This window comes from Lagopus leucura, unplaced genomic scaffold, assembly GCF_019238085.1.
Source record: "Lagopus leucura isolate 7727_CA_CO unplaced genomic scaffold, USGS_WTPT01 Super-Scaffold_100012, whole genome shotgun sequence".
NCBI classification, from domain to species: Eukaryota; Metazoa; Chordata; class Aves; order Galliformes; family Phasianidae; genus Lagopus; species Lagopus leucura.
Window position 1 is genome coordinate 18,681,647 of NW_024962267.1, and position 26,102 is coordinate 18,707,748.

Here is a 26,102-nt window from a genome sequence, read left to right on the forward strand (position 1 = left end):
GTTTCATTCACATCAGCTAGGACGCAAAGGGAGCGTTCATCTAAGACAGACAATGTAATTGAGAAATATTTATAGATAAAACTGTCTGTCAGCAAAAAAACACACTGCCAAGGTCAACAGTGTTGCTGTGGTGATAAGTGTAAACCCTTGTCTTAACTTCACGTTGTTATAAAAGAAACCACATTCCCTTTTGAAAAGAGGATGTGGTTCTGGGCTCGGATGACTGAATTTTGTTAGTCTGTACGACTACTTTTTCATTATTTAAAAATAAATCTACTTGTTCATTCTAGAAGCACATGTGAGATCCTATACAACTGCCTCAACATCCAACATTTGCTGAGTTTTTTTTCCATGCAAGCAGCACAAGCATAAGAGACTGCAATGAAATAACTATGTATCAACAGCATGAACTCTTTATGTTATGTCAGTTATGTAACTGCTCTTGAGCTGCCTTAGACAGCACTGTTGTCTTGAGAAATGATTGCCTTCAGCTTTACACAAATCACATATTAATTATTCCTTACCCATTCTAAGGGAGCATTTTGCTTTCCTTGATTAGCCATGCCAAACCCAAACAACTGGAAGGAGCACCTAAAATTACACTCCTTTGTCATTCAGTTAACTGAGGTACCAATAGTAAGTTTTCGCTTGTGCTGGAATATGTTTTACTGGAAGCTTTTTGATGCCAATAACTCTCTTACTGCCAAATAGTTCAGTGAGAAGAACAGGGAATACTTCCCAAGCAGTTCTGCTGGAATGCTACTTCAAAAGGGTTCCTCTGTAAACCAATTCACGAAACAGCCACTTCCAGCACAAGGCTTCAGATCTGAAGAAGGGCCAGGGCATTAGTGAAGAGGAATACGTGCCCGTTATACTTACATGTCGTGAAGACTCCAGTCTCTCTGGCACTCTGCAAGTCTTCTTTAACTGCCACGAGGTACACCGTGTACTCAGTGCCAGGCTGCAGGTTCCTGAGGAGGTACTTAGTGGCAGAAGGGCCCACGTTGTATGTCCGTGGCTGACCTCCCCTCGTGGGACCTGCAGTCAGTCTGTATCCTGAGATGATGGCACGGGGCCGCGTCCACAACACCAGCACGGAATGCTCTGTGGTGTTGATGAACCTCAGGTTGGTGGGGGCATCGAGCTCTGGGGAGGAAAAAGCACAACATGCATCGGTTTTCCAGCTTTCCCCTACTTCACCCCAAAGCACACTCATCACCTTGCGTTGAGGCATGGGTGTAAAGTGAAGCTGTTGAGCCTATAATTCTCGCTTGGGGAGTGCATTAGCAGCAAGGAAGAGAGAAGGAGGGAGCTGGAAGCAGAACTGACAACTATATCCATGCCTCGATACCAGCCAGTAATCTGCACCTATTCTGCTCCTGGCTGCCCTGATTTGGGCTGCTGCCATTCATGCCATCCCACGGGGGAAATCAGGCTCATAGCTGAGGCGAGACAGATGAACCCAGCAGCTCTCAGGAATTTCCATAGTTTCTCACGAATGCTGAGCATTTTTTAAACAAATCAGTTCAATTTAGAAACACCAGCATTAGCACAGAAACCTAACTTCAACTCTTTTTGGTTTTTTTTTTTTGGTTCAAAAAGATTTATGTTTTCAAATCTTTGCCCAGTCCTACTCCCTGCCCTGCTCAAAAGCCCTTCCCAAAACTAAGCAGCACCCCTGCCTTGTCATTTTGATGATAAAATAATCAAGTCAGCAACTTTCTGGAGAAAACCAGTTCCTAGCTCTCCTTAAAACTAATCATGCTGTGGAACTGACCACACAACAATTTTAAGCATGCTCATCACTCCCATGGGGCTTGTGCAATAGCTCTTATCAGGCTTCCTCCACTATTTTATCGCTACCTCTGGGAAGCTGCTGAGACTGCTAACCCAGAGAACTACATAAACAAGCTTGAAGTGCCATAGCTTCTTAAGCACTGCAAGAGAGTCCCCAGTGAGTGGCAAAGATGTCCCTACCTCGGGCTGAGCAGCTCTTGGGACAGAATGAGACCCAGGGGAGGAATCATACTTAAGCAATTCATTGGCACACAGCAGGCAATGTGGCAAAGAGTTATGGGGAGCTAGGCAGCAAGCTTCCACACTTTTCCTAGTCCCAGGTTGAAACTGAGGCCAATAAAGAGAGGCTCCATCAGTGCTCTTTTTTTGATGGCAGAAGCTTCTTACCCCCACTGGTCCTCAAGTAGACAACATTTTTGTGATAAAATTGATGTTTTCCCCACCTTCCTGTTGATTCAGTGAAAAGCAGTTTTTGCCTTTTTGTTTCTCTACCTGCTTATTTTCTCTTTTTTTTCTCTTTTTCTTGAAAAGGGAGAGAAAAGGAAGCCAGGACTCCCTTCTTCCAAAGATGGGGAAAATATTTCAAATGGAGAAAGAATGAGTGTGACCCTCTCTAGACCCACCTCCAACCAACAGGTGAAGATTCAGCCTTATCTTAGTATCTAGACCTGTGTTCTGTTCCATCTGACAGGGATTGTATCTTTATCCATTTGTCATCTACACTCAGTTTCTTCCTGCACACTTTAATTTGCCAGCTCTGTTAGGCTTCTATCATTTCCTCTCCCCATATTGAAGTAAAAAGCCACACACACACTTGAGTTTGTTTGCAGGCTGCTCTTTGCCAGAAGGCCAAGAAAAGAATCACGTTTACACTGTGGGAAGAGACTTTTGCTGCAGGGTTTTCCTTGGGAACTCCCAATGTTTCCCAGGACTCGTGATTACAGGATGCAATTTACATGAATACTTTCTGAAATGTGGTTTAGGCAAAACAGTTAAGTGGATGATCGTGGCCTATGGAAAAGGATTCCAGACGTGTTACTAGCCCTGTGCTGTCTGAATCTCATGTCTATGCTCTGATGTACACCTCTAACAGAGGCTCTACACCTAACCAAGGCTCCTGAGAGCAACGACAAAAAGTTCACAGATCTAAATGGGAACTGAGCTCTTCTTGTTCTACAGTGTTTAGATGTTGTAATGAGGGTTAGTGAGAAATATTGGCGGCAGATGGACTGTTGGACTGGATGATCTCGGAGGTCTTTACCAGTCCTGGTGATTCTATGATTCCATGTGCTTACAAGAGAGCTCGGACTCCTAAGTTGTATCCTTGCTTTTGAAAGACTTGTTTTAAAGAGGAGAGAAGCTGTTCCCACCATCTGTGTGACACTACAGTCACATACCTACATCAAAGGACAAACATAAGGATTCTATTCTCCCTGCATAGCCAAGGGAGATGGTAAAAGGGAGAGGCACTATTCGTGGTTCCTAACTTCATGAATGTAAGTAAATAATATTTCCCCTAAAGTATGACTATGTTCAGATAACTTCATTTCCTTTCCTTACTTCTTCAGAGGAGTCGGGCTGGATTCTCAAAAGCTGCTCTCATTACCAAAAAGTGTCAGAACAGCAGCCAATGTGCATAGCTGAATTCTGGCCCTTGGAATAATGTGACCCACCTGCAGAACAGCACAATCATCAGGTTACCCCTTATACTGCCCAGTAAACAGGATCTTTTCAAATAAACCAGGTCCCAGATTCTATCTGAGCTGCCTGCTGAGATCCTTATAAGCCAGTTCACTAGGTTCCACTGGGATGACAGCAGAATCTCTGGGGTGCTGAGACAGGCTATGGAAAGCCAGACCTGACCTGGCAAAGCTAAGATGCAGTCCTTTCAATTACATGACCTGCCCTCACATGTGTATGAAGAATTCCTTCCGAAGACAGTGGAGCTTAATAGGCAGAATAGGCACGCAGCTGTCAGAAAGGAGAGAGGGATTTTTCAGAGCAGTCTCAGCAAGGCTCCTGTGTCATGCTGAAATCTGCCCTAAGGTATTCTCCAAAAAAAAAAAAAAAAAAAAAATCACAGGCTGTGATCTGCACAGTAAAAGAACTGCAGGGCCCATCAATTCTCAGCCAGTAATAAAAAAGTTGAATTCCAGCCATTCGAAATTGTTTTCAAGTGCCACGAGAGTTAAACTCCCATTGGAAAGCCCTGGAGGAGGATAAATCTGCTGAAGAGATCACTGTTTGACTGAATGAATTCCCTGCCCTGTCATCCTAGTTACGGTATACCTCCTGGGCTACAACTGTTGCAATTTAAATGCTCTGTTTATATTATTTCTCTAAGCGACAGAGGTATAAGCATCTCAAAAGGTTGAGAAAAGCACCGAAGAAAGGAACTTACTGGTGGTTTGCTCTCCAGTCAAAGGTTTGCTCTCCCTGCCCTGGCTCACAGCAAAGATCTTGAAGAGATAGGTCGTTCCTGGGAGCAGGTCAACGACTTCAGCAAAAGAGCTTCTAGTAATGGGCAATCTCTGGCCGTGCTGGCCAGGGCGATTGACAGGGATTGCTTCCACCCTATAGCCAGACACTTGGCTCTGGGGTGGGGTCCACATGATGGTGACCTTGACGTCGGTAACCTCCACAAACTGCAGATCTTTGGGAGAAGGAACTTCATCTGAAAAGAAAGAGGCAGAAGGGCGTTAGAGGCGATCCTTAGCAAATGGGGCTCACACGGGAAAAGAAGTGCATTCTGACTGAACAATGGATAGCCCAAGAGTATTTACCAAACAAAAAGATGTCATGGTAACCTTCCTTTGAACATAGGCACACACGTTCCCTGTCAACATTCAAGCAGATTACAATTCAGAATGTCACCTCATAGCTTTAACTACTTAATGTCCTCAGTCGCAGAAAGAATCTTGCTGTCATCAAAAGAACTGAAAACTAAATGTAATGTGCTAGCATGTCAAATATATGCAGAAGCAGAAGCTTGAGAAACAATAAACTAACAAGAGCAACAACAACAGACCAACTCCAGAGGCTGGACACAAGATCCTCCTCTTAAAATTAGGAGACAGTTCTGAAAATCTGCAGCATGTTCTGAATGTCTACAATTAACTTATAAACCTATCTTTTATAATTAAACTAGTACAGGGGCTGATCTGGCTTTACTGTAGTCGAAGACAAAATTCAGTTCCCTCTGCATTGGCCAACAGTACTGCACCCCTGAATTCCTACATTCAAATTAAGTTTCTTTAGATTAGGAGTGATAATACCCTAAGGTTAACCAACTCACATTTTGAGAAGACACAGATGCCAAACCACAGCCAATGAGCTGAGTTCCTTCCTGGTAAGTTCCCATCTGCCAACACATATGCTTGCAACTTGCAGGACCATCACATTCCACTGTTACCACATCAGATCCCAATTTTTTCACTGCCTTTTCTTTTGGTTTGGCTATTCAACCCAATTGATAGTTAAGAACTCTGAAACCACTGTTTTATTTTTTAATGTGGCTCCCTCAACTTTAGATTGTACGGTGTTATTTTGGCACATCAACCAATGCTGAGCAATCTCCACAGGCTGTGATGGAAAATAACTGTTAGGACTGGAAAGGAGATGGAGAAGTCAGGTGAACTATTTAGATTTGTGTTGTTGTGTCTGAGTACGTAACCTTAAACATCTGCAGGCCAAGTACTGAGGCAAAATGATTTACCAGAGTCATAAGATCTCTCAGCAGAATCCCCACAGACAACTTAGAAAGGAGAGATCAGTTTTTCCTATAGACACAATGCAAGACCAACCTTTTGACCTGCCCACAGCTTCACCTTGAAGAAATCTAACACTCCTAATGCAGAGCAGTGGTTTGACTGTGCCAATTCATAAGTATGACTTTACCACATTCGCAATTAAAAAAACCAACACAACAACAAAAGCAAAATTAAAAGTCCACATAAGGACTGAGCAGCAACACTCATTCGGTTAGAGTAATGAGAGCTTGCACTGCCATTTGGGTTAGGGTACTGACTGGTCTTCTGGCCACTACCTGTGCGTGGGACGCCTGTGGTTTCCTGCTGGATGAAGACAGGAGTACTCTCCTGATGTTCCTCCACTGCATAGATGCTGATGTTGTACTGAACACCTGGCATCAGATCACTGAGTGTTACAGAGGTAGCAGTGTCAGGCAAGTTGAGCTCTGTGCTGCTGCCTTCCACAGAGGGTGTGTAGACAATTCTGTAGCCTAAAAAAATAAAAAGTATGCATATAGTTGTCAGGTGTAATCAGTAAGCCAGCACAAGAAATGACAGAAAAGAGAACAAAACAAATGTCTTTACAGAGATTTCACAAAGCCATGGGTGCTGAACTTCTGTAGCACCCATGGCTTGCTTTTGCTGAGTCCCACCTACAGATCATGGGATCATGACCCACATCACATCATCTGACCTGTATCAAAATTTGTAACTCTTGATGTATGGACTTACGGTCCATATTGTTCATGTTTGTTATGGCATGGTCTGTATGACAGTTACAGAAAGTAACAAGGCTCGATTTTTCTTTCCCCCAGCACAGATGCAAGAGGAATGATTTTACATCCTTTAATTGCTTGAATACAAAAGCTAAATTTTCTGCATGCCTTCCAGCTGGCCTCTGAGCCTGGGCAGAAGGCACTAACCTGTTGTTTTGGAGTTCATTTTCCTTTCTACTTAGGTTTCAGATTCTATCAGCACTGTGAAATAGGCAGGCTCCAATTAGACATACCTGTGATTGGAGCCTGTGGTCTGCTCCAGCTAATGACAATTGATGTGTCATCGACGCTTTCCACGTTGTGCTCAGGAGGTGCATCAGGAGCTGTTTAAAAGACAGGAGGGCAACAAGAGTAAGGATGCAACGTACCAAATGACCAGAGCAAACAAAAACAGCTTCTGAAGTGCAGTTACACCCACCCACACATACCTGTTGTCTGTGAAGTAGACAGGATCAGATTCTGCTCGCCTTCTTCAGAGATCTGATAGACATTAACGATATACTTGCGACCAGGAAGCAAGTCAGGGATGTTGACAGAAGTGGCTGTGCTTGGAAGATCTAAAAGAGGTAGGAAATAAACACTGCCTTAGAAATGTTGCCTTGTTGCTTTCTTATCAAATGACAGAGAATTCCGTTCTAATCTGGGCTGAATCATCTTCCTGAAGTAAAAAAATTGCTCTGCGCTGTAGCCTCAGTTCACAGCAGGGAAGTTACGTGGAAAACATCTGATGGGAAACTGGGAAGTGCTTCCATTTGCCTGAAGGCCTCTATCTGTAGACAGATATGCTCAGGAACCACTTCATAACATAGCTCAGCTGTCTGGGCAGCTGGAGTGTACAGACAAGAAGGGTGGTGATGGCATTGGCAGCCCTAGTGTAAGCTCACGAGTCCAAATCTTTGAGTTCAGAAGGCAGCAGGCAAGGGAGAATTACTAAGGTCAGAGGAGTACTCTTCTTTTTCTCATGCTGTTCTTCCACCACATGCACATGTCCTAGTAGCTACAGTAACATCAAATCCTTGTGAGATGCTACTATTATGATTGTTAAGACAGGAAATTAGGAAAAAGAGGTTAAGATGAAGTTACGTATGGTGAGAGAGGCTTCCTATCAGATGTAGTAAAAGTGAATCCACTTCCCGGGTCTAAGTCCAGTGCTTTTAACAAGCTTCCTGGCTTAGCTAAGTTATCACATTATCAAAGCCTAGTAAGATCTGATCCAAACTAAACAACAGAGTGGTCTGGGACAGACATCCCTGAGATCATGAGTAACCAAGAGGGGATTTGGGAAAGATTGTTTTCAGTTTTGATGCACGGACAAAAAAAACAACAAGGAAGTTAGCCAGGTGGTAAGCTCAAAGATTTGGGTCTCTCCTCATCTGCCTTCACTACACTGTGGAAGCTAGTAAGTTTAAAACAAATTGATAAATAAAAAATGCTGAAAAGAATACATCTACACATAGCTTTTACAAATGTACCACCTCTGGCTCAGTGAGTCCCACAAGAGTATTCTGAGGGAGTGTAGCTATATACATGCCTTCTTCCACTTTTCTTTGGACTTGACCTTATGGCCATCGGTGGACAAAGAACAGTCAAGTAGGTGAGTTTGTAACCCATGCTAGCCCTCCACTGTCACACCTTAACTGAAGGACAGCAAGATCCTCACTATTTACACCAGCTATATTGACTGTTACAGAAAACAGTGATGCTGTGAGTGACGCTCGGATCTAATAGACTCAAATACTGTCTCACCAAGATATTGTGGCTCATCACCCTCCTCGCTGAGTTCATACTCAACACGGAATCCAGAAACTGTGTCAGAAGCAGAAACCCAAGAGACAACAAAGCTGCTGGCTGTGATTTCGGTGACTGACTCTGAAGTAGCAACCATGGGAGGAAGAAGAGTTGTCTCTCCTGAAACAGTGTTGCCTGAAAAGAGAAGAAAGAGGTTTGGTTAACCGTTGTCACTGTGTTAACTGGGATTCAGGAAGTAGCCTAGAGTTCTCGCAGAAGGATGGCAGGTTTCTCTGGATGCCAGTCCAGTCCCACTGTTCAACTCACTTGTCACTGCTGTAGTGCTAGTTGTGGTAAAATCAAAGCGTGTGACTTCTTTGGGTCCGTGCTGCTGAACACTGATAAGCTGTCCTTCATACACCACACCAGGCTTCAGGCCAGAGATGGTGTAGGAGTTCAGGTGACCAGGGATAGTAGCTTCCTTCCAGTGCCTTCCAGAGTTTTTCTGCAAGAACAAGGATACCCGTTGATATACAGTGAAAGACTCCATGGCCTGCAAAGCAGGCCTATCTAGTGACTCAAGGTCTGTATGACTTGAATGCCTCATGAACAGAGAGAAAGCAGAAAGGTGTGCCAGAAAGCAGAGACAATAACTTCTTGGGTGATTATAAATTCTACTGCGGTAAATCAAAAAGCAATCTAGCTTTGAACTTTATTTCCTTTAAAATGAACTTTGTAACGTATAAACTAAAATTATTTTTCTATCAAAAAGACAGGAAGGCATGAGGGAATGGCTGAGAAATCCTTATCTGAAATTTGTTCCCAAGAGAACTCCAAGCCATCGTCTTAAAAGAATATACCAAAAAGTTTGTCCCTTCTTCCCTATGCTTGATCTTTATGGGAAGCCCTACAATAGTGCTTCATCCTCTGAGGTTTGTATTCCAGTGCATTAAAGTCCATTTCTTTCAGGCCTTGATCCAAGATACACTGAAGTTAGTAAAATACTCGAGTGCTTTTAATGGCTTTGGATCAAGGCCTTTATTGTTCTCTTAATCACAGGCAGCACTGAGGTACTAGTGTACTTAATCATTAAGTGGTCTTTTGTGAAGCTATACTCTGGGGAACTGTAATATTAACTGTATCATTCATCAGAACGAATTATTCCTGAGGGATGAACGAGCCAACAAGCAGTGGTTAACCAGCTTTGCTTAGACACTGCAGAAGATGGGAGATGACTAATTACTTAATTCTCTCCTAGCTGTTATTATCTTTGTATCCTACTCATTACCTGCTCATTAACTGCATGTAACATATTGTAGTTCTCATCTCTGCACTAACACACTGAGAAAGCTTTTGCAAGGGTTTACATTGTTTAAAGTGAGGAAGGACATAAAGTTGTCTTAACAAGTGCTCTTGTTAATATAATACTACACAAGCACGGTGACCAGTAGTAATGTTTGGGCAGGAAAACATCAAGTGTTTATACAGCACAGGTTGTTAACAGTTGACCTCAGCAGGACAAGGACAGTGAATTAGCACTCTACAGTAAGAGCACTCTGCAAGTAAAAGCCTGGAGCTGTGGATTCCTGGAGCTCTGAATGTATCTACAGGTCCAGCTGAATGGAGCACTCACCGGTCTCCAGCGCAGAATGTACTTGCTGATGTGAGACGTTTTGGGAGCGTTCCACTGGATGGGGTGGGAGTTTGGCTGATTCGTACTCTCTGTAATGATCACCTGAACAGGTCCAGTTGCTCCTGAAACACAAATTTGCCATTCTTAACATAATGGAGATGGTTTTCTTCCACATTTGTTGTTGAGTCATTAAAAAGGCATGGGCTGCATACTACTTAATACGTGGAAAACCAGTCAGACTGTATTTCTCTCTTTAATGGTTTCAGCTAGAAAATGGATGAATTAGAATACATTCTGTGGAGAAGTCAGCATGTCCTGTTTGGGTTCATTTCCTGTGTCATGAAGTAGTGAATTGGAACGACTCAACATACAAACAGGATCAGGTCCATACGCTCATGAACATACAAGTTCAGCAGGGCTCTAACACTTAAGGCTGCCAACTTCTCATTAACACATTTAGTTAGATCGGGCTCCATCAAAACCTCTTCACAAGGCTCTCTAACTGAGAAGAAAAGGTTTTAGGATTTGTTGGTTCTCTTTTCAGTACCTCCCTGCCCTGCTGGGGAGGTTTCACTGAACACTCAGCAACACTGCACTTGTGTTAGTTCTCAGAAAATCCCATCACAGAGCAGCATGGAATCTGCAACAAAGTGTGTTGTTTCGGCCATTAAATACCTACAGCCTTCCCTCACTCCCAGCATTTCTATTTATAATTTATTTGGACAACTGTGTGACATATATACCTGCTACATATTTAACAGGACTTCCAGGCAAATAAACCTGTGCCCACACAGAATTTCAAAGCTCCCCTAACCCCAAAGCTACATTCAGAAACATTAGATTTGGTTTATTTACACATTTGCAGTCACTCTTGTGTCTATAGAAAGCCTAAATCCCCGGTCTCCAGTCTGGAGGCATGCATATTTCACATAGCTCAAGGGGATGTTTGTTTAAGCAGTCTGACAAGAGTCAATGAAGCTCAGCAATCCTGAATAAGAAACTGAGGGGGGGGGAGGAGGGGAAATAAGAGTAGAAGCAGCCTGTTTCCTATTCGCGCCATTGTTAGTTCACTGCCCCAAAGAAAAGCAGCTCCTAGGTCTGCCTGCCAGGTGTCTTACTGCCATACAGCCAGTAAGCCAGAAACAAGGCAATAGGAAAAGGGGTAGTCCCTTCTCTTGAGGTTCAAATTCCCTTTCTGCTATTATAGGGCACTTATGGGATAAATACATTGCAGTTACTGTGTGGACAGATACTTCTAAATCTATCCTGGCATAAGAACAGGGAATCAGCTCGCACTGAAGCTGGTACATGCAATTCTTAAGCAGTTCCTCCACAAATAAGCTTAGAAATGTGTTAGGGAACCCATGACATGAGCACAGCTTCCTCCCAACAGAGTAGGAGCAATGCAACATTAATATGCCATCTTTTTCAGATGGAGGCAAAGACAGGTGCAACTTGAAACAGGCAGGCGAAGAGGCTCCCCTTGTTTCAGAGAACTGGAAAAGAACAGCCCAACTGACAGAGTCATTGCCCATCTATATGAAGACCTCCTGGAACTGAGCAGGCAAACAAAGTTCAAGTATTTGATTTCTTCAGGGCACTGATCAGGGAAAATGCTCCATTGTTTGGTGGATTTTGCTACTGTAGTGAGTGTAAAAGGAAAGGCTGTAGATGCAAGTTTTAAGCAGCAGAATCTGAAGGTTACAGATGTGACACTGCTAAGCACTAAGAGGTGATGAAAAGCAAAGCTGTTGTGTGATAGTCATGCTTTCAGCTAAGCCTGGCCTCAGGAAAAGCTGTTAACAATCTGGCACTCTCTTTATAATCATAACACCTATTTGTGTCTGCCAAGAAGGTGGGGGGAAAACGTTCTGTTTAAAAAGGAAACCAAAAGGATCTCTTGAGCAGTTAAAGAATACCTCCCTAAGGTTGGAAGTACCTGCACATTATAAACCATAAGCAGACCTGGAAAACTACAGAAATAAAATTTTGGTTTCTTTGATACACAGTGAATATCACTTCCACTTAATAGGACTTGACAACTATGTACAATAATGTGCAGGAACCTGAACAGGTCAGGGATAGAGAGATTGCTCTCCTTATGTCTTAGCAGAAGAGCCATCTGTTGGGTTTCTTACCAGCATAGGCTTGCAGAGGCTGGCAGTGCCACTCTCCAATACCACGACCATAGCAATAGCACTGGTATCTGACACCATGGACGTACTTCTCCCAGGAATCTCCAATTTGGTAGAAGGTACGGGTTTCAGAATCCTGGCACTGATCTAAAGGCAGAAAATAGACAGGTAACCACTGCGTGATATCAAAACCATTGTGAAAAACCTACATCAAACAGAAGAGTAGGTCAGAAGAAATCTTCTGACAGAAAATGCAACCACGTTTATTTACAAACATTGCTGCATGAAGAGTAAATGGCAACAAACTGAATCTGGAATCAAGGTTCCTGATACGTATCTGCATGCTTGAAGACAAATACCAGGCGGCTTCAGTCAACTGAGTTCATCTTTAATCCAAAGCTAAACAGTGCTGCTCTCCAGGAAATCAGTGGCAAAATCTCCACTAGCTTAAGCACCATTCAGTCATATGTACGTCTGAAATGATCCATTAATATTCACAAGTCATTCTAGACTTATCATCTTGTAAACTGAAGAAGGACAAAACAAATCTGAAATCTACTTAAGCTAGTGGGAATACCATGTTGTAGCAATGCTTCAGTACACTTTCTAGTCTGACCTCTGCCCGTGTCTCTGGCTCTATGCAAGTTTTCAGTGAGAACTAATGTTATTCTTCTTTAGTTAACAGGAGTCTTGTTTAGAGAAAACCATCAAAATTAAACCAATTTCACCTTTACAGAGAACTGAAATCATCTCCCCTTCTTTCAAAGTACTGATTTTCAGGGACTTGACAATCCAAATTCTTCCAGTAAAATTGTATAGATATTACTGTAAATAAAGCAGAATTTAACCACTGCTACTTGCTAACAGATTTTCCTGGCAATAGCCCCAGGTTCCCTAGATCCAGTAATTGCAAGTCAAACAGTCATGTCTTATCTTCCAACTCTGATTCACTAGAGAAGAGGAGAGGCAGAAAAGATGAAATCTCTTCATTCCTGCACAGAGCCATGATGGTTTTAGCTAACCTCCAGAGTGCTATTAGCACATGTTCTCATCCTGAGCTTGCTTTCTTTGCCAGAACAAAGGGCATCCAAAAAAAAAAAAAAATCAATTTAGTCTGAGGTAAGTGAATATACGCCGGTCATGTTCTTCTTTCAGTTCAATAAGGAGACCTAAAGACTTCAAGATAGAGAAAAACCACACCTAGCATCACCAGCTCCCTGCACATTGATTTATCAGTACTCAATCTGAGCACCCTGCCTGTTAACAGCACAAGGTACCAGACTCCAGCCAATTCAGCCCAGTCTGGGGTTCAGGTGCCCTGTTACCTCAGCTTGAAGAGTGGTATATTTTAAAAGACATGCTGCATGATGGAATTCTTGTAGGGCATGTCTGATAACACAAGCTTACTTCCCGAAAACCACGAATGCCATCTCGCATGCCTCCAACAAACACAGCATTACTCCTACTTTCACAGTTATGCAACAGAAGGCAGGAAACTGGCAAAGGCCGAGTCCACGTTCACACACCAGTTTCACCACACTGCAGTCAGTTCTTGTCAAACACGGGCTGTGCAAGTGGGGACAGCTGTGACTTACCAACGGGATCGCACTTCCATCTCCCGCGGCCTTGGCCAAAGCACGTGCAGTTCAGCATGTGCCCCTCATCGTGACGCTTGTGGAACGTCTGGTTCACATCATAGGTGATACCATCCACGATGCACTGATCTGTTTGAGAAAGAGCAGAGATGTTTTGTCAGCAACAGCTTTAAGCAGTAAGACAAAATCCTTCTGCTTGGCACGTATTTCCCTCCTCTTGATCAGCTTGCAGAGAGTAACCCTGACAAGCTTCATCCATGCAAAACGGAGCCCTTCTGGTATCTGTGATCATGGCAGATTACTGCTGCATACACCTCACTGCTCCTGAGTTCATTTATCAGCGGTGTGCAAACAAGTACCACTTGCAGAAAAAAAGGTCCATAGGATTCAGTCCAAAGCAGAATCCATTACTCACTATGAAACTGCCTTACAACAGATTCCACGCGTGAAAGAATGTAAAGCATCACACTCCTTCACTACTATCTCTTGGGGAAGTCTAGATTGGAATACTTTGTTAAGTACTGTGTGAAATCATTAGAACTGCACAAGAAGGAAAGGGCTACTCCAAATTCATGAAAATGTCAAGCTGAGCTACAAATATGCAACAGGAAAACATCATAAGCATCTCTCTGCTATGCCTCGTAGTTAGCTGAAGACTGAAGCTTGAAAGACTATTATATATACAAGATGCTAATGGTGCCTACTAATATACTACTCCCTCAGAGCACAGTAACCAGACTCCATGCTAATTATTAGGTTTAATGGAGATATGTCAACCTGTGACACGGCCCAGAATTCCTGAAGCCAGCCTAATCACAGCAAGGAGCACCAAGACAAAACAAATGATAAAACCACCCCAGAAGCATGTTGTTTTGTTAAGCAGGACCCAAGAGACCCAAGTTCAGTTCTGGATTCAGTCACAGACCATCTGTCCTTGGGGAAGTGACTCAGTTAATCCCAGGCCTTCTTTCCCCGTCATACTTTCCCACAACACAAGCATGGCGTCAGGATAAACCAAACACGGGTCACATCCACCAATGGGGGCTAAGGACCTCCTCCAGTTGCTATGTTTTAAAAGTTCTACTTAGATAACCTTTGCCTTTTGAAAAAAAACCAATATCCATGTCATCGTCAACAAGAAAGACCCGTTCAACTTGAGAAGCAAACAGCACAGAACTAGCTGTGCTTCTAGAGAAAGGAGTTTCACAGACCAGAAAAAATTCTAGCAGAGCATTTCTCATCGTTCTGAAGGAGACACATAAAAAACCCTCCTAAAGCCCTTGAATGGACCTTTCCCTATAAATTACATCCCATTTCAGCAGTGGTATTAAGAGTTATTTCTTGGCTGCTTGTCAGCAACCCCCCTGCCTTTTCCAGATACCAAGCCAATGCCGTGAGCTAGCTGAAGGATGATCAAATATCTGTGCTTTTAAGTCTTTTTTTGGTATTGCTTCAGCACTTCTCCACTCGGGCCTCTTATTTAAACAAGTAAATAAGAGTAATGTCAGTGCTGTCCTGCCAACTTTTCATATAGATTAGCTCGTAAAGGGATTCATCCAGCAGAGCAACCGAGCATTTCACTGCAGAACGATAATACAGGATGGTTCTGCATTCAAACTTTAGACTAATCTGGGGTTGTGTCTGTTCTTGAGAGGTTTCTGCTGAGATCCCTTTAAAGTCTCAGTGGCACTGACTGCTAACAATAGACAATAGGTAGAGCTAGATACTGATCCAGCTAGTCAACGTTTTTCCTGGCTTGCTAGCCTACAAAGGCTGAAATGGTACTTTCACAGCATGGAATCAAGACAAGAGCTTTACACATCCCCTCTGATTCCCTTTGGATTCCACAGAAAAGATGAGTAATATAAAACTGAGTCTGGGCTTGAATTCCCCGTGATGGGAAAGAAAACCTATTTCTTCTGTATCCCCAACGCTTAGACCAAAGCAGTGACACCAACACGAAAAGCAGTACCTCTGAGCTGGGAGTATGCAATGCAAGTCCACTCTCCACGGCCATTTCCTACGCAGGTACACCTCATCATGTGGCCCATGTCGTGTTGTTTATCCCACTGGTCCCCAACACGATACATGATACCATCATTGGTGGTGCAGATTTCCTCATGGGCTGGTTGGGAAGAAAGCAAGAAAACACTTCATGAGGTCATAGTTAACAAGGCACTGAGGAGGCTTATATCATTTGCATGCCATGTACTGGTTTCTGCATCTTAACAAGAGCGTCGTAGGCATCTATGGAATTTCAAATATCATTTTTGCAGGAGGGTGAGTGTAGATTCCCTTGCAGGGGTTCATTCATTTAATTTTCACTTGAAAGTCAACAGAGATTCTGTATGGCATTCAAAGGGTGCTGTGTGAAACGATCAGCTCTCATTATGGGTCTGCTGTTATATGAACATAGCCATTGGAAGAGCTGAGTGTTCATCAAGCTGTTTAAGAGCTCAGATGCTGCACTGCCGTTAATCACAACACCTTTCATTTCAGAACTCCCACGAGTTGGAGATCAGAGATGTGCATGGACTGGAGAAATGGACCACGACATAGTGCAGACATATTCCTAACCACACATCAGGTAAGAGGAAGTGATGAGCCATGAAGGAGAAGCTTTGGCAGATGCAAGATAAAAAAAATCACTTGCTATCAAGCAACATAGTTCAATGTTTCTTAATGGACCTACAACACTCTGTACCAGCTGAAAAACATGCCTAGCTTGCAGCAAATGAGGAACAAAAATAGCCTTTTCCTGAGTCCTCACTAGAAGTGATTAGCTGGGAGGAAAACAGGACAAAAAGCTTCAGAAATTCCTTCAAGGTTTTTGGGCCTGGATGCAAGCTCAAACTGGAAGTCATCAATAACTGACCAACGACAGACAGCTCCTTACTTTCCAGCTCAAAGAGCTACGTGCAAGCAATTATAACCCCTTTACGGTTCTCATTCTTACCAGCCATAGGGCAGAAGCCAAATTTCTGGTCGGCATCATAGTTCTCAGTGGTTCCACACCACTTCATGTTGTCTCTCCGTCCCTCAGAAGTACAGTCGGTATAGTTGCGGTTGTTGTACAGGAAAGGGAAGTGGCACAGAGCACCATTGGAATTGCCACCACGTGTCTGGACCAAAACTGGAGATGAAAAGGAAACAGATGCAAATCAAACCTACGCTCTCCCATAGCATGCAGAGAACAGCTTTAAAAACAAACCGCTAGCACTGTTTTTCCCATGTGTACTCTGTATGGTATTCTTCACTAGCCTCTTTTATTGGATTTAATTAATTCAGATCTGGAAATATAAGCCTTGCACGAGGTCAGTTCAGTTCAAACATTGCTTTGGAAAGAGTTGCTGGACTCAGCCATGGGATTTCCTGGGGAATATGGAAAACTAAAGCTCACAGTGTTTGGGAAGTGGCTTTGCAGACCCTTTGTACCAAAGTCTAGAGAATCAAATAACCCCACAGTTCTCAGCATATCTGTATTATCTCACTGAGACTATTACTCAACTGTGCCCTTTGGCTTAAAGAAAAATCCTGGATGTCAGGAAAGGGTTACAATTCATTTATGAGCAACAGGACAAGTCAGAAACTCTCAGCAGGTTGAAAGCTTCGTGTTTTGCAACCATCAGTGGAAAGAGGGCTCTAATCTATGTAAACTATTCATCTGTTGTACAACTCTGGTTTATAAATAATAGAGAACAAGGAGGCATTTGCTGAGGTTTTTAGCTATATCAATATTTCTTAATCCCCACAGAATACCACAAGAAGCCTCGTTAAAGCAAGAATGTGTGTGCATGTCCATATGTGGACAAGGGACCAGGTTTTTTAGCTTTGTATTTGTTGGGTTTGTTTTGTTCTTCAGAAAGAAAGAGTATTGTATGTGCTGTGCAGAAAGGCTTGTCATTAAAAAAGAAATGAGGTAGAAGAGCATTTTAAAAGTCTGTACAGTGTAAGAAGCAGTAATTTTGTGCTGGAATGTGAAAAATTCTCTCTAAGTTCAGACTGCAGAGAAGCCTGCCTGGATACTGCTCCACAGATGCCTGATGGGCTGTCCAGGAAGTACAACCACACAGGTAGATTTGCACTGTGAAGGGAACGCTGACCATCCACAGATGCAGCAATGCTGCTGCGTTAGTCATACACCAGCTTTTGATCACAGCAATCACAAATCACATTAAGATTGCTGCTATATATGGCAACCTGGCCAGATAGTCACTAGCGAGGCAGTGACAGAGAACTGCACAAGTTGTACTCTATGGATACCCTCTTCTTTGCAACCTAATATGGGCAATGCTGTAGCAATTCAGCCAAGTAGAGACAAAGTCCACATATCCTTCGAGCCAAAGCTCTGTCTTGACTAAGTATTCATGCTCTACGGCCAGCCTGAAGAACAGAGGACATGACTCAAAGGCTACACCTGTGTCACCCTGAGCACCCTCCAACGATGCCAAGAGTGTAAAAATGCTCTGCCTCCAGACAGCCCTCCATTCACGTAACTGCCTTGCTGTTAAGGCATGCCTCGAGTCCCTCCAAACTGCCGGGACTGTTCAGACAGCTACATGCTTTTGTTCTTTCCTCCACGAAGGCCACGTGCATGTGAAGACCCTCTGAGAAGGACTCACCATTCTGCTCAGTACAGAAGGAGTATCTCCTGTCCTGCTCAAAGTTGGAAGTGGTGCTGCACCAGAGGTGCCCATCTGTGCGGCCTTCAGTGGTGCAGGAGTAGAAAGTCCTCCCGTTGTAGGTGAAAGGCAGAACACAAGGTTCTCCATCAGAATTGCCACCATATGTTTGGGTCACAGCTTTGAAATAAACAAAGTACAGGATTAGACTCCAGCTTAAAGCAATCCCCAAATCTTAGGGCTCTAAAACAGCAACAGCCCCTCTGGGTCAAATCACTGGCTGCTATGAACCCACAATGACTGCCATGGACTTGGGCCAATACACACCAAGAGAAGACTTAGTCCCACAGCTGTGTCATTCCTCTACATTCTTTTCTAAACATATATTACTGCAGCTTGGTTTGAAAAAAATTATGAATGCTGTTCCCCATGGGCCTCAGCAGTGTTATATATATAACTCACTGGGAAATATTTCTGCCCTACAGAATCAGGCTGCAAGTAACCAAAGCAACTATTTATTTCTTCACCTCTCGCATCTTTTTCCAGTATGTCCTCTTTAGCAGACCTATGATACGCATACAAAGAGACTCCCCATCAAAACAAAACCACAGATCTCACTGGACAGAACAGGCACTGAACAAAAACTCATACCTATTTCCTGGCAGCTGACTCCATTGCCCAGACAAGTACAAAGCATTTGTTGGCTGCCCTGCGTCTTCAGCCACTGCATACCCACAGAATACACCACTCCGTTATCAGTTACACAGTGGCCATGTGGCTGAGGTTGGGGCTGTTGAGGCTGAGGCTGGTACAATGCTGTCTGTACATTTGTGAAGCTGGGAGAGCCAGATCCTGCAGTAGAACATGGGAGAGAAGTGAGACGTCACATGCAGAGCTGAAGAACAGAATGCTTCAATTAAATGCTGAGACAAACTCCTACGCACTGCATCAGATTGAAGACATCACTCTTGACCTCCCTAGACACATTTTAATTATTCCATTTGGTAAACTTCAAAATTAAAAGAACAACCCTCTCTCCTGCTAATGATAGCCTCTGGTTTCTACCACCTTTGAGTTGCTTTAGAAAGGATTAAGATGGCCAACTGCTCAGACAACAAAGAACTACTGATACAGCAGGGAGAGAACACAAAAAAAGCCAAACAAGGGTAGGATTCATTTTGATTTTTTCACTGAAGAAGAAAAGTAACACTGGCTGTCTGCCTACACTATGGATGTTTTTGATAAAGATTCCCACAGCAGTCTTCACAAATTCAGGTCTGCTGAGGTGCAGTAAGCAGAACACTGACACCATTGAAGTGATACGCCTTTTGAAGTTCGTACCTTCTGAGAGTTTGAAGCTAACCTGCTGGTGCTAATGAGTTAAAAGTCATTAATCAAGAAAATGTCAGTGTCGTTTCTGTAGAAAAACAGAAGCTTTACTGCAGACACCAGAAGAAAATGGCAAAAAGAACTTAGAAGGTAAAGACTTTGTTAAGCCTTGGGCAGGAAATAGATTATCTATAAAGCAGGTAATATTTCATACCAAAATTACAAACTATCTATGTGCACTAAACTGCACTGTATACATACTTTGGCATTTCTGTTTTTTAAAGCCTAACCATTAGTAGATGCATTTATCTTGTCAAAGAAACCAGATGGTCTCAGTGGAATTTAAATTAAGGGCATTTCAAGGCAGTTACCCTGAGGCAAATACATGAAGTTCAAACACTAACTCAAAATGCCGTGTTTTTAAAACAAAGCTAGTAGATATTTCCTGTAGATGCACGGTTCTACATGTGATTTACTGCACAGTGATTGTGCAGGCAATCACATCTGTATGTGCAAGCCCCAGCTGTGCAAGGAAGCCAAGTGTAATTAATTTTACCTACACAAGCACAAACAAGGAGCATCTCCTGAATTCTAACCCTCTGTGCTGCTGGTCTTTCTCTGACAAGTTTGCTACATGTCAAAAGTAGGACGGTGCAATTCAGCACCATCTCCTAGCCACTTCAAGCATGCCCTTCATTGCTCCTGACCCTACTTTGCTCCATGTCCCACTTACCAGTGCTAGTTGTATGCAGAGATGTGTGCCTTTCGCATTTCCATTCACCTCTGCCGTTACCAGTACAGATGCACTGAAGCAAGTTCCCCCGGTTGTCCTTCTTGCTCCAAGTGTCTCCAATTCTGTAGGAAGTCTTGGTGTCTTGGTCATTGCACCTATCTGTACAAGGAACATGATTATTAGATATTTCTGCATTGGATGGCTTCACTGTGCCATTGATAGTACTGAAACATCAACACCATCGAACGTGCCGATAGTTTAAAGCCTTTATTGAGAGCCAACCTTTCTTGCAGCCCACTATTACAAGCCCTATATACTCTAAAACCTGTGTTAAACTGCATAGGCTGAGAGACCACAAAAATCCTGATGGTAAAAATAAATCAACTTGTTTCAATGCCTTGCTCAGCAGGAATAAACCAGAACCTATTGGAGGGCAACATGTTAAATATCACTTTTTCCAGAAGAAGTGTTTGGAAAGCTGTCAGTAAAGTTAATACCAGCTGCTCACGTCAAAACAGCAGTATCAGACATCCTAAATCTCCCCGTTGTCTTTATTAACTCGCAGCCCCCACTGAATTGAATAAACAGGTTCAAAGGACAATGTAACAAACTACTTTTGTCTGGATGCCAGACACACAAGGATCAACTAGCTCTTCCATTACCGTGTTTTATGCTCTCATTCAAGGAGAACTTGATACAGTGGCTCAAATATAATCACAGATCAATGCACATGGATTTATGAAGAACTGTGGAAGGACGTATGCATCACCCCAGCCTGCCACTAAAACAGCACTCAGAATAAAATATCAATGTGGAGAACATGTTACTAATTCATTGCTTAAAATGACCAAAAACGAAGTAATTTATCACAAAATTGGTGTCAAGTATTCAGAAAGTAATTCAGCAAATGTGTGTGTGGGAAAGGGGCTGGGGATGCAACCTGTCTTACAGATATCCACATTTTCCAATTAGGCAATGAAAAGCTGAAATGTCCCCTCAGAATTCAGCAGTGATTCTAGAAAACTCTGGCCATAAAAGATACCTAACAGCATGTATTCTGAAGCATAATGACACTTTCTGGGCTGCAGCTATCATCTAACATACGCAGATTCAAATTCATATATTTAATTACATTCAAGAAATAAAATGAAAAATGAACAGGTCATTATATTACAATTTCCCTACAACACAGCAATGCAGATCTGAGTTATGGGAGGAAAGATACTGCCAAATCATTTTTATTAGTAATAATATCTCCTCAAATTCACAAACAACGCATTCTGTTTTATTCGTTCCTGTTTGACAGCTAATGATATTTCCCCATGTGCTGGATATTGGGAAGGCTGGTTTGGTTTTTATGGCTTGTTTCTCAACCAAGCCTCTCCAGATACTCAGTTTTAATCCCAGGCCTCCTCAGAGTTTTAGTTCCTTACAGGTCTGCTGTTTACATCAGCAGAAAGCTATTATCTGTGTTTCCCAAGGCAACTGAATGGGAGGCAATTTAAAGAGCTCCTCAAAACTTGCCCAACAGAGGTGGAAGGTACAAAGTTCAACTTCTCTTGAGGAGACTGCTGTAAACTGACAGCTCCACAGCAGAGCCCGTTCCAGGCAAAATTCAAGCAGAAGCCAGGCAAAGCAGCGAGACTTTGGATTTTACAAGGCCAGTCCGCTTTGCAAGTGCTAAAGCAACAGCATATTGACAGTAACGTGGTTCATCTTACTTCTGGAGGTGCAGGTGATGCGGCCGCTGCCCTCCCCCAGGCAGGTGCAGTCCACCATCATCCAGCCCTGGTAGGGCTTCTCCCAGGTCTCGCCCACCACATAGGACGTCCCGGCCGTGTTATCATAGCACCTCTCAGCTGAGGGAGAAAAAAGGGTCAGTGTTTGTGCCCCCTATGGAACCAGAGACAGCCCAGCTGAGGGAGGACAAAGCCATCACGTACCCAAGGGCTTGCAGGTCCACTCGCCCTTGCCGTTGCCCAGGCACACGCACTCCAGCAAATAGCCACCCGTCTCGTGAGGCCGACGCCAGGTATCGCCGATCTTGTAGGACTTGCCGCCTTCATGGCAGCGATCTGAGGGTGGGAGAGAGGGGAGCTGAGGTGAGGAGCACCGCCACAGCCAGCACCACGGGGATGTGGGGCCTTCACAGGAAGTAGGAAAAGGTTTGATCACGGCAGAGGTGAAGGAAGGAGGAAGAAGGTGAGGAGAAGGGCCGATCACGGCTGCCTCTTTCATGCTGCAAAATGGCGGCCGCCCTTTTCCTCAGAGGGCGCCATTTTTCCCTTGGCGCCACCTCAGCCCATCCAAGCCCTGTCCTCTCTCCTCAGGTAATCACTGCCAGGTTTCAAACCACAGACAAGACTGACTGCTGAAACGGGGCTAGCAGGGCCCAAGGAGACGCCTCATCCTCATGAGGGTTTGCCTCCATCTTGTACAGACAGGGAGACGCACACTGACAGCTATCCCACACAGCATGAGGCATGCAGCAGCCAGGCCAGCGTGCGGAGGAAAAGGTAATGCCCTGGTGACATTGCTCCTCCTGGGTTTAAAAATCCTGCCCCCAAAAGGCCAATTCCCAGTCTACTCACACCTCGTGGGCCTGAGGTGTTTGGGTCCCACTGCTCAGCTTAGGCCCCGGAAGGGAAATGCAGTGAACAGCAGTTAGCAAACCAGATCCTCTTCCAAGGAAAGAAGCACACGTCTGGTCATTTATTAGGAGCCACTAAAATGTTTCATTGGCTCATTTATGAAAGCAGGCAATCTAAGAGTTGTAAAGATTGATTCCAATCCAGTCGCAGTCAATGAGACTCTCCAGTGAGCCCTAAACCAGGCTGATGATGAAGAAATGAGACTGCCCTTATGTCTGCAATTTCCTTACTGACTCTTTCTTTTCTTACAACACTTATCATCCCTGCTCAATAAAATGCCAGTACATTCCAAAGGGCTCCAGATATATTTGATGCATTTCTTTCCATGCTATGATGATGGCTGACTTTTGAGCCCTCTGTGGCAATGCTGTTGGGCTCAGCACTGTGTCTTAAACAAGAAACTGAATAGCTGTAAGAAAGACTTTTTCCAAAGGTGCCTAAGGGACTCTGAAATCTCAGACCAAAGGACCTGACACACAGAAAACTTCATCTGCGCTCAGAGAAAGTCTAATTATGAACTGAAGGGAAATTGTGAACAATTCAGTGACTCAATACGGAAAGGATTTCCAGACAGAGACAGATGTGAAAGGGAAAGCTGTGCAGAAAGAAACAAGCATGGGGCAGACAGGTAAAAATGAAATTGCAGAAGCACAGAGCTGACTCAACGGATATCAAACCCTTGTTCCCTTTGAGACCACGGCTGGCATGATGTTTTTAGAGGCTAAAGGGAATGGCTTCCAAGTGCTCAATATTTTGAATATCCCTATTAATGTTTATAGGGTAATTTCGACTCGATAGCAGGCTAGACCCTGATGTTTATGCAAGTATATTTTGACTGGGAAAATGAGTCTGTGAAGATGCAAGACATTCCTGTGTATATTAAATGTACTAACGTGCATGGCTGGACACTAGCAGTCATCCTGGCCTATGTTTTTATACATAGGACTTTACACCTCTTAAGCAGAGGAGGAGTTTGGTTTTTAAAGTGTACATACATGGGGCAAGGACTTTCACTTACAAGATTTTAATGCGCTTTGGATCAAATCCCCCTAACTCTAGCTAATAGGCACTGGAAGAATTGTGAAAATGGCTCTGGAAAATGTGACAAAAAGGAATGAGCTCTAGTAACAGGCTCTTGGTTACATACTGGCAATGGTGCAGCTGATTCTCCCACGTCCAGCTCCAATGCAAGTACAGTCCCAGATCATGGAGTCCTTGGGGCGCTCATAAGTCTCCCCTACTCGGTAAGTGGATCCAGTGTATTTGTCAAAGCAAGTCTCTTCAGCTATAAAAGAAGAAAAATGAACTTCATGAAACCACTCTAGTAACTGCACTGTCAACAAAAATGCATGTTCTTCACCTCCTCACATGGACGCTCTCTTTTGCTGGGGGAGTATCAGCCTCCTCTCTCCTCCTCGCTGCTGAACAACCACAGCTTCCCTCCCACAGTGAGCCAGGGGTTGAGCATGGCACCTGGGCCGGCATGCCCTAAAGGATCAACCCCAGCTGTTTGAAGTGCAACAGTACAGAACTCAGAGGGGAGCAAGTATTCCCCAGAAGCTGTGGGTTTTGACATGCTAATCCACTTCTTTTGAGTGCATTAATCCTGAATTCTGCAGCAGCCCCGCCGAAGTCAAAGGGGCCCGCTTGTGACCTGTTCACACTTGCCCAAGCCTATGTGATTACCGAAGGGTTGTAGCAGCTCTGTCAAACAACTTGAAGTCTCCAACAGAACAATGCTGTGGACCTCACTACCAGACAAGTAAAGCTAAGTGTGCTACTGGACTTTGGAAACGTAAAACTTGGGAATACCCGGGGAGGAAGAAAATGTAGAATAAACTCTTTTTTTATGGAGGAGCAAGGGGACTGAGCACTCCTTGAAATACCCTAGCAGTGCTTTACTCAAGTCTCGCCTAACAGATCTCTGAGATGCTCCCATCTGTCTTACATGAACGTTATCAGCCAGGAAGCCAGTTTCTCTCTTGCATCTCCAGAGCAAGATAAAGGAATTACAGCAAACCAATGGCTCGAGACCAAATACAGATAGCACGCATCTGATTACCACGCTGTATTCCAGAGAGACGCATCTTCCAGCAGACGTCACGTTTAAAGTTTTTTCAGTTACCTAAACTTTTACTGCAGAAGACTAAACAATCTCATTTTACACTCAATGATGGAACGCTCACAGCACAGGCTGGGGGGCTGTGGAAAGTTGTAAGCTGAAATATTTTTAAACAGGCTGACGACACCGCACAGCTATGAGAAGTTGGGGTGAAGTGATCAAACTGCACGGAGCCAGAGCTGCAAAGCGACTCCAGATTTGAGCTTCCCCGTGCGAGCGGAGTCGGTTCAGTTCATTATAAGGAAGAGGTTGGCTCCAAAGTTAATGTTTAGATCCAATCCTCCAGAGAGATGAGTGATGTTTGGCTTGGGGTTCTGGTGGCAGGCCCATCTCTAATGAAAAGCATTTCTTAAAATCCTAAGCCAGATCTTCAGTGTAATTGAGAGTAGATCCGTTAGCTGACCCTAAGGACCAAACTCCAGCTACAAACCCGGACTGCTCGCTGTAACTCAATCTGCACCAAAAGCCACTGCAGCTAAAACACCAACTTACGTTCGGGTTTGCTTTCGCAGTTAAACCCTCTGCTTCCACCGTAGCAGGTACAGACCAACGTGTTCCCCAGGTAAATGCGCTCCCACTGCTGGTTTATCTGGTAGTACCGTCCATTGTCAAAGCAGGTCTCTGCGGAGGGGGGAGGGAGGGGAAAGAAAGCAAAGTTTGGTCTCACCGAGGGCGCGGGCAGGGCACGACCAGCCCAAGCAGCACCGCGGACCCCCACCCGCGTCGGGGACACGGAGCTGGCCAGCCCCCGCTCCAGCCCCGCAGCCCGTGCCGGTACTCACGCTTGCCCTGCGCGGGGGTGGCTTGCGGCACCGAGGCGGTCTGCGCCTGCCGCCGGTTCTTCCCTCCGCGCCGCTGCCTTTCGCCCCCTCCCGCAGCCGCCGCCGCCGCCGCCCCCAGGCAGAGGGCGAGCAGCGCCAGCCGCAAACCGCCGCGGCCCGGCATCCTCGGCACGGCTCGGAGAACGGCGCGGGGATCGGCGCCGAGATCTGAGTGGGGAACGGGACCGCTCGCAGGCAGCCCGACGGTCGGGGCAGCGCCGCCGCCCGGGCGCTATATAGGACGGGCAGCGCGGGGGGGTGAGCAGCCGCCGCCGCCCCGGAGCCCATTGGCCCTCGCAGCCGCCGGGGGACGGACGGGGACCGCCACCGCCCCGCCGAGCAGAACGAGGCGCTGCCCCGCCGGCAGCCACAAAGGGTCGGGGTGCGGAGAGGGGGAGCGGCGGTGCCGAT

At 44.6% G+C, this 26,102-nt stretch overlaps 1 protein-coding gene across 2 annotated transcripts in view; it reads right to left on the reverse strand.

The window, feature by feature from the left end:
- Positions 1–25,830, reverse strand: part of FN1 (fibronectin 1) — a 48,273-nt gene extending 22,443 nt beyond the window's left edge. For both annotated transcript variants that reach the window (XM_042874340.1, XM_042874339.1), the window contains exons 1-20: positions 25,653–25,830; positions 25,363–25,491; positions 23,896–24,033; positions 22,041–22,172; positions 21,819–21,956; positions 20,098–20,256; positions 18,687–18,887; positions 18,036–18,215; positions 16,370–16,546; positions 15,386–15,538; positions 13,414–13,542; positions 11,822–11,965; positions 9,684–9,805; positions 8,378–8,555; positions 8,069–8,245; positions 6,751–6,879; positions 6,556–6,645; positions 5,843–6,037; positions 4,199–4,471; positions 880–1,146 (exon numbers count right to left, since the gene is read on the reverse strand). In XM_042874340.1, coding sequence (XP_042730274.1) covers positions 880–1,146; positions 4,199–4,471; positions 5,843–6,037; positions 6,556–6,645; positions 6,751–6,879; positions 8,069–8,245; positions 8,378–8,555; positions 9,684–9,805; positions 11,822–11,965; positions 13,414–13,542; positions 15,386–15,538; positions 16,370–16,546; positions 18,036–18,215; positions 18,687–18,887; positions 20,098–20,256; positions 21,819–21,956; positions 22,041–22,172; positions 23,896–24,033; positions 25,363–25,491; positions 25,653–25,815 — 3,274 coding nt within the window. In that variant the 5' untranslated portion in view covers positions 25,816–25,830. The remainder of the gene's footprint in view (positions 1–879; positions 1,147–4,198; positions 4,472–5,842; positions 6,038–6,555; positions 6,646–6,750; positions 6,880–8,068; positions 8,246–8,377; positions 8,556–9,683; positions 9,806–11,821; positions 11,966–13,413; positions 13,543–15,385; positions 15,539–16,369; positions 16,547–18,035; positions 18,216–18,686; positions 18,888–20,097; positions 20,257–21,818; positions 21,957–22,040; positions 22,173–23,895; positions 24,034–25,362; positions 25,492–25,652) is intronic.
- Between the last annotated feature and the right edge of the window lie 272 nt (positions 25,831–26,102).